Raw genomic sequence first — 7,353 nt, 5'->3', positions numbered from 1 at the left:
CTTCCACTCTGGTTTTGTCCAACATAGTTGGATTCATACTGATGAGAAACCTTTTAAATGCAAAGAATGTGGGAAAACCTTTTGCTCCAAGTATAATTTGCGTCAACACATGAATGTTCACACTGGAGGGAAGCCCCATGAATGCAATAAATGTTGAAAGGCCTTCGACCACACTCATCTTGTATTCCTATGACTCGCACTGGATAAAAACCCTTTAAATGCAAAGTCTATGGGAAAGACTTTTGCTACTACTATAATTTCAGTCAACACATGAAGATTCACTGGAGAGCATCAAGTGTGGGAAAGCTTTTATTCTCAAGTCATACCACACAACACCAACAGATTCACATGAGATGAGCCAGTAAATGTAGGCTGGCTTTCACTTAATACTCATCTTTATCCAGCATAAAAGGATTCTCACTGTAAGGAACAATCTTTTTTATGACTTCATGAAATAAAATGCCTTTCCTGCCTGGCTGGTGTGTCTCAGTAAACCAGGAGGTCACAGTTTGATTCCTGGTCAGGGCACTCGCCCAGGTTGCAGACTCAGTCCCCAGGAGTGGGTGTGCTGGAGGCAGCTGATCATTGATTCTCATCACCAATGTTTCTAACTCTCCCTCTCCCTTCCTCTCTGAAATCAATTAAAAAACATTTTTTTAAAAAAGCCTTTCCCTTGCTCTCCTGTTCCCTTGGTTAAATCCTCTCATTTATCTTGCACCTCCACGGCCTGTTTTCTCCAAGGCTGCTGGCTTCTGACAGGGCTGTGGGGTACTTTCTGTTCAGTGTAGAGCTCTGGAGCCATAACTCAGTGTGAATCCCAACCCTGTGGCTGGGAGCTGTATTGCCCTGTGCAAGTTACTAAATCTGCCTCTACTTTAGTTTCCACATTGGTTAATGGGTAATTTAGTACTTACTTCACAGGGCTGTTATGAGAGTAAATGGTGTGGGGACCCTGCCCAGAGTACACCGGATGTTAAAGGCCTATTTGCCATACACACACGCAAAGGCAATGACACAGCAGTTTTACTGTATGCACTGTGCAGGTTTACCTGTGTATCATGTAACACTGATATCACTATTTTAGCAAGAAGCCTCTTTTGTCTGAGTAAGTATAAAATGCTACTGAACAGCGGGTGGCTGGCTGCTTTGTTTGCAATAAAGCATGTCCCATCTACCTGTGGCTGCTCTCATTTTCTTCCAGTTCCTAGCTTCCAAGGAGGTCCTGTCCCAGCAGAGGGGCTTGGACCCAACAAATGGCTTCATGTATGACAAAAATGAGAACAATCTGTTGCTCCCTGAGTAGGTGTAGGTTGACAGTTATGATCCCTGCTGATGTGGCTACTTATTATTGGTATTGTTATTACCACTGTCATGCCTGGATTCAAGACCTTTAAAAACAATTTTTGAAGCTTTGTGGTTAAACAGCACAGATATCAGAGACAAACCTGAATTCCCAGCTTAGAACAGGTGATACCATTTTTGTCCATTTAAGCAATTAGATTATTTCTTTGATCTTTTTTTTTCATCTATTAATGATGCCTTTCAGGGAATCTGCATCATTTGGATGTCAGTAGGAACACAGAATGAATCATTTTCTTCCATTTAACTTAGGTCGTAAAAGGACTAAGACAGCCCTAGCTGGTTTGGCTCCGTGGATAGAATGTCAGCCTGTGGACTGAAGGGTCTTGGGGTCAATTCCCGTCAAGGACATATGCTTGCATTGCGGGCTCGATCCCCAGTAGAGGGTGTGCAGGAGGCAGCTGATCAATGATTCTCATTATTGATGTTTCTATCTCTCCCTCTCAGAAATCAATAAAACTATATTTAAAAAAAAAAAGACTAAGACATACATGCGACATCAGCAAGATAGTGGAATAGAAGGTTCTAGTCTTCATTCTCACAGAAACTTCAATTTGACAATGATCCTCCTACACAACATGCCTTCTCCAAAGCTCTGGTATCCAGGTGAAAGATTTCATCACTCAGGTGGAGCATAGAAATGAGAAAAGATGATTTGAGGAGGATAGGGTCAACAGTTTCAATTTACCTGCATCGCCTCTACCTCAGACCGATTTGGATAAACACTGAGAGAAATCTCCATTCAAGCTCTTTCATTGGGAAGAGTGAAATGAGTGACTAAAAGCCAGAGTCAGAGAGATGCGTCTGTAGCTGTTGACATTTTTGTCCTTCCAGGCCAGTCAAGTCTGGGATTACATTTGTTACTGAACTTCATCCTCACACACAATGCCCGTTTATGGATGAGGGAATAGCCTGAGAAAGACAAAACAACTTGTCCAAGGTCCTAGAGCTTGTCCTTGACAGGGCCTAAACTCATCCTGGGTCTGCCTGACTCCAGTCCCCATGCTTTCACCATCACTCCTCACCACTTCCCAGCATCCCCTGCAGGCCTCACGTACTCCCCGCAGAGCGCAGATGCAGCACACAGATCTGAGCTGTAGTTACTTTATTAGAGTCAGCCTGATGAAGACAGCATGGGGACAGGTGTCTGGATTCCAACTTCAGGTGAGAATGGCAGGAACACTGAGCTCAGAGCAGGCATCAGTGGCAAAGATTCACCTCCCAAAACAGTTCAGTTTAGAAGTTCAGTGACATCCTTCTTTATCATGTCCACTGTGTAGTGGATGCATTCCTTGCTGGTGGTGATAGTGCCCTAAAGAGAGTAAGATGACAAGAGAAGAGGACGTGAGCCCCCAGCAGGGCTATCCTATCTCCCCAGATCACCCCCACTCCTCACCCTTGGTGATTCAGCTCCATCCCCAGCAAGAACCACTGGCCAACAGCCCACCATTAGAGAGGGGCTGTGATCAGTCAGGCCAGGATGAGGATGGCTCCTAATTGCCCAGGCACAGGTATTGGTCAGGTGTTTCAACAACCAGCAGAACCAGAAAGGGAAAGAAATGAGATGGTTCTGGAGGGTATGGTGGGGCAAGGTGGCTGAGTCAGTTTCTGTGGTCTCTCCCGTACCTAAGACTTGTCTGTTAGGTGCATCGGATGAATGTTTATGCATGTGTTGTAAACAATCTCATGTGCCCTGTGTGCCTACATTAATGCAAGAAATTCTGCTTCTTGAAAAACCTCTCATTTTGCAGAGTCAGCACTTTGGGAGAAAAAGAGTAAGAGACAGACTGTTCAAAATCTACGTAACTGTGTAAAAAGAGCAATAAAGACAGTTCATCAGGAGATATATTGACTAGCCCTGGTGAGCAGCTACACGTAAGTAGAAGGGGCCTCAGGGGCCTTGGGCACTAACACGACATAGTGGAAATTCTGGCTGTGGGCACTGCGACAATGCAGGTGGAAGTGGGGCTCGGAGCCGGAAGAATCACCATCAAGGTGGGCACAAGAGGAAGTGAAACAGACTGAAAGCCAGAAGCCTTGCAAAGCCAGCGAGTCCCTTCTGGGAAAAGAGTCTAAAAGTGGTGCTCGTTTTTTTGTTTTTGTTTTTTTGTTAATCCTCACCCAAGGATATTTTTTCCATTGATTTTTAGAGAGAATGGAAGATGGCAAGGTTGGGGGGGGGGGGATGAGAGAGAGAGAGAGACATTGATGTGTCACATCGAGATTGATTGCCTCCCACACGCTCCCTGAGTCCAGGGATTGAACCTGCAACCCAGGTACATGCTGTTGGCTGGGAATTGGACCCACAACTCTCCGTGCATAGGCCGACACTCTAACCACTGAGCCACGCTGGCCAGGGCAGTGCTCATTTTTTATATTTCTAAAATAGAGCATCAGGACTCCTACTTGTGCAGGAACTGAAGTCTCTCTTTCCTGCCAAAGGTTAAAATTCTACTCCTGCAATGTTAGCTCCCCTAATCTGGGGAGACTCACACGAGCCAACACGCTTTCTATGTTACACTGGCATTAGTCCCCTATTTTCCAGTTGTGTGAGCCAATCGGCACAATAGGGACATGTATGATAAAAGAACAGGTTGGATGTGCATGTAGCATGTGGTTGTATGTTATACATGCTGTGGAGTGGAGCTAAGATTTATGAGCTTGACTGTTTATAGCTCTTATCTGTCATGTACCCCATGATGTCATGGTCTATTTGTATGTGACGTGTTGCAATATGCTGCATGTATGTCGCCAGAGTGAGGGTTGTGGGGAGGAGAGTAAATTACCATGACGATCAGATCCAAGATCTTGGATTCGATTCCCGCCTCATTGTAGCAATCCTGGATTTTCCCTAAAGCTACTTTTTCTGGTTGGGTAGCGTGGACCAGATCAAGGCTGGTGTCCAACAGTGACTTGCTTCCAATAGCCAACGTACCAAAGACTCCATAAAAAACAGGGCAAGTTTCCGCTGAAGACAACAGACGAAAAACACCCCATCAAAGGAATCACCAGGGTAAGAGGTTCCTGTTTCCCCACCACTTGAAAGTAACTCACATAGCCAGTGTGTCCTGACTCACCTTCCTCTGACACCTGCTCTCTCCCAGGACTACTTACACCCCAGACAGAGCCAACATTCTCTAAGAGGCACTCCCCGCTGAAAGGGGCAGTAAAAGGGGCTAGGATTAGAGCCCCTCTGCCCCTGACCATGGCCCCAGACATCCCAGCCCTTCAAATAAGCACCACTACCCCAACTAAGTCCCCACTATATGTGTATAACTGATGACCCTCCATCTCCATGCCTCTCCCTCCATTCAAAGACTGAAAACCTTGGGGGCTTTCTGCAGGACTCCTGGGCAGTGATCTCCCAGCTGACTCCTAAATTTGTTCCTAGAAGCTGCCCAGATATCACCATGGGGGGAAGGGAGTGAGACAGAGTAGGGCAAAGGTCAGGAAGGGCATTTCTTCTCCCTTTTCTTACCCATCCGGATGCCCAGCTCTCTGGTCACCAGCAAGGCCAGCACAAGCAGTGTTCCCTTCATCATGTCAGCTGCTGGAATGCTCTGCCCAGGGTAGGGTTTCTGCTGCTTTATAAACAAGTTCCTTGAGCCCATCCCACACCCCAGGAGCTCCAACAGCCTGTGGGCAGGGAGCTGGCACACGTGGCCCTTCAGCCATCGGGGTGTTAAATGTGGGAAGCAAACTCTGAGAGCAAACCTGGTGTGATTTTACCTTTGCCAAAAACCAACCGGAGCTGACATTTCTAATTTACTTCACTCTGAGCCAACTGTTCTGTTGTCCAGCACCATCTGTCATGTCTTTCCTGGCCATCCTTCCCCCAAACTATTCTGGCTCCAAGTGCAATACTCTCCCAAAATGTAGAGACAGAAATCACAGGAGAGGTCAAGGCGGGTCTATGCCACTATAGCTAAACAAGAAATCACCTGGAAAACTGACGGGCAAGTTGAATTTCTTGGGGTGAGTATGGGGAGCTGGCCTGACTGGAGCCCCTTGAACATCGTAGCTGCTGCAGTCGCTGGATGACGCCCCAAGAAGGGGTGGCGACCGTCCTTGGGCTCTGAGTCACTCACTGTCAGGGAAGTGGCCACGTGGGTTTTCTCAGGTCTGGTAATGCTCCATTTTTAGATCCCACCACCAATTTCCCTCTCACCCTTAAGGGGCAGATTCCTTGGCACCTCTTTGATTCCCAGTGGCCCCAGCCTTGTTGCTTCACCTAGCTGTCTCTTCCTCCAGCAGTGAACCTGCCCTAAGAGGGGCTGACTGCACAGCACGTCCAGAAACATAAGTGAGCAGGTGTGGGTTGTGCAGTTTGACTCTGTCAGACAGAGACAGGGGTGTCCACAGCCCTACAGGCCACTGTGGGCTGGACTTCTACAGACTAGAGTGCCTGTCAACCAGAGGCAGCACTCAAGCTGCTCAAACTCTCTCAAGAGTTAAACTGAGCCTTCTGCTCCAAGAAAATCATTTGTTGGCATTAACAAGTTGAGATAGTTCATGAAAACTCAGCAGAAAGAAGCCTGGGAAAGCTCCTAATGGCCAAATCTAACAATTTGCACACAAAAGAATAAAGTATTAAATCATAATCCAAAGTATAAAGTAATATATGTGAGTCCACCCTGATGTAAATGATTAAATAAATAAATCGATGGGGGAGAAGAGAAATGCTCCTTACAGAAGCACTCCAAGCAATCCGCAGACACACGCCCAGGAAGTGGCACACACCGCCCTCCCCCCTTAAGAGGGGCCAGACTGAGTGACTGATTCCCATAGAAAAGAGGGAAAGGGGAAAACAGTGCAGAAACCTGGCAAAAATGACATTACCAAGTGACCAAGGCTAAAATAACCAGTGACAAGACATTGATGCTACAGATGCCTGGATGCGATGTGACAAGAACGGCACTTCACTTCTGTGCTGTCTTCCCAAGAACTCAAAGTCTAAACCCCGGTCTAAATTATGAGAAGAGCATAGATCACCAACTTACACCATACACAAAAATAAACTCAAAATGGATACAGGACTTAAATATAAGACGGGAAACCATAAAAATACTAGAGGAATCCACAGGCAGCAAAATCTCAGACATATGCCAAAAGAACTTTTTCAGTGATACTGCCCCTAGGGCAATGGAAGCCAAAGAGAAAATAAACAAATGGGACTACATCAAAATAAAAAGCTTTTGCACAGCAAAAGAAACCATCAACAAAACAACAAGAAACCCCACTGTATGGGAGAACATATTTGCAAATGGTATCACTGATAAAGGTTTAATTTCCAACATCTACAGGCAGCTTATACAACTTAATAAAAGGAAGATAAATGATCCAATAAAAAAAAATGGGCAACGGACCTAAATAGAATCTTTTCGAAAGAAGACAGAAGGAAGGCCAAGAGACACATGAAAACATGCTCAAAGTCACTTATTATCCGAGAGATGCAAATCAAAACGACAATGCGATACCATCTCACACCTGTCAGAATGGCTATCATCAACAAATCAACAAACGACAAGTGTTGGCGAGGATGCGGAGAAAAAGGAACCCTCGTGCACTGCTGGTGGGAATGCAGACTGGTGCAGCCACTGTGGAGAACAGTATGGAGTTTCCTCAAAAAACTGAAAATGGAACTCCCATTTGATCCAGTAATCCCACTCCTAGGAATATATCCTAAGAAACCAGAAACACCAATCAGAAAGGATATATGCACCCCTATGTTCATAGCAGCACAATTTACAATAGCTAAGATTTGGAAACAGCCTAGGTGCCCGTCAGCAGATGACTGGATCAGAAAACTATGGTACATCTACACAATGGAATACTATGCTGCCATAAAAAAGAAGGAATTACTACCATTTGTAGACACCTGGATGGAATTAGAGAACATTATGCTAAGTGAAATAAGCCAGTCAATGAAAGAAAAATACCACATGATCTCACTCATTTAGGGATAATGAAAAACATTATAAACTGATGAACCAA

General features: G+C 45.5%; 1 protein-coding gene across 1 annotated transcript; it reads right to left on the bottom strand.

Moving 5' to 3' along the window:
• Positions 1 to 293: 293 nt before the first annotated feature.
• Positions 294 to 5,029, bottom strand: LOC308235905 (major allergen I polypeptide chain 2-like). Its single transcript, XM_080645114.1, has 3 exons — positions 4,838 to 5,029; positions 4,146 to 4,327; positions 294 to 2,671 (listed from the first exon to the last, which is right to left on the bottom strand). Exons 1-3 carry the CDS (start codon positions 4,968 to 4,970, stop codon positions 2,591 to 2,593), a joined length of 396 nt encoding a protein of 131 aa, XP_080501240.1. The 5' UTR covers positions 4,971 to 5,029; the 3' UTR covers positions 294 to 2,590.
• Positions 5,030 to 7,353: the final 2,324 nt, after the last annotated feature.

The sequence above is a fragment of the Plecotus auritus genome (assembly GCF_963455305.1).
Source record: "Plecotus auritus genome assembly, chromosome: 10".
Taxonomy (NCBI): Eukaryota; Metazoa; Chordata; class Mammalia; order Chiroptera; family Vespertilionidae; genus Plecotus; species Plecotus auritus.
This window is presented reverse-complemented; position numbering and strand designations above follow the sequence as displayed.

Coding starts and splice junctions, on each gene's coding strand:
- LOC308235905 (XM_080645114.1), bottom strand. CDS start 4,970: ATGGGCTCAAGGAACTTGTTTATAAAGCAGCAGAAACCCTACCCTGGG. Junction 4,328..4,837: donor AGAGCTGGGCATCCGGATGG/GTAAGAAAAGGG, acceptor TGTTGTCTTCAG/CGGAAACTTGCCCTGTTTTT. Junction 2,672..4,145: donor TCTTGGATCTGATCGTCATG/GTAATTTACTCT, acceptor TACTCTCTTTAG/GGCACTATCACCACCAGCAA.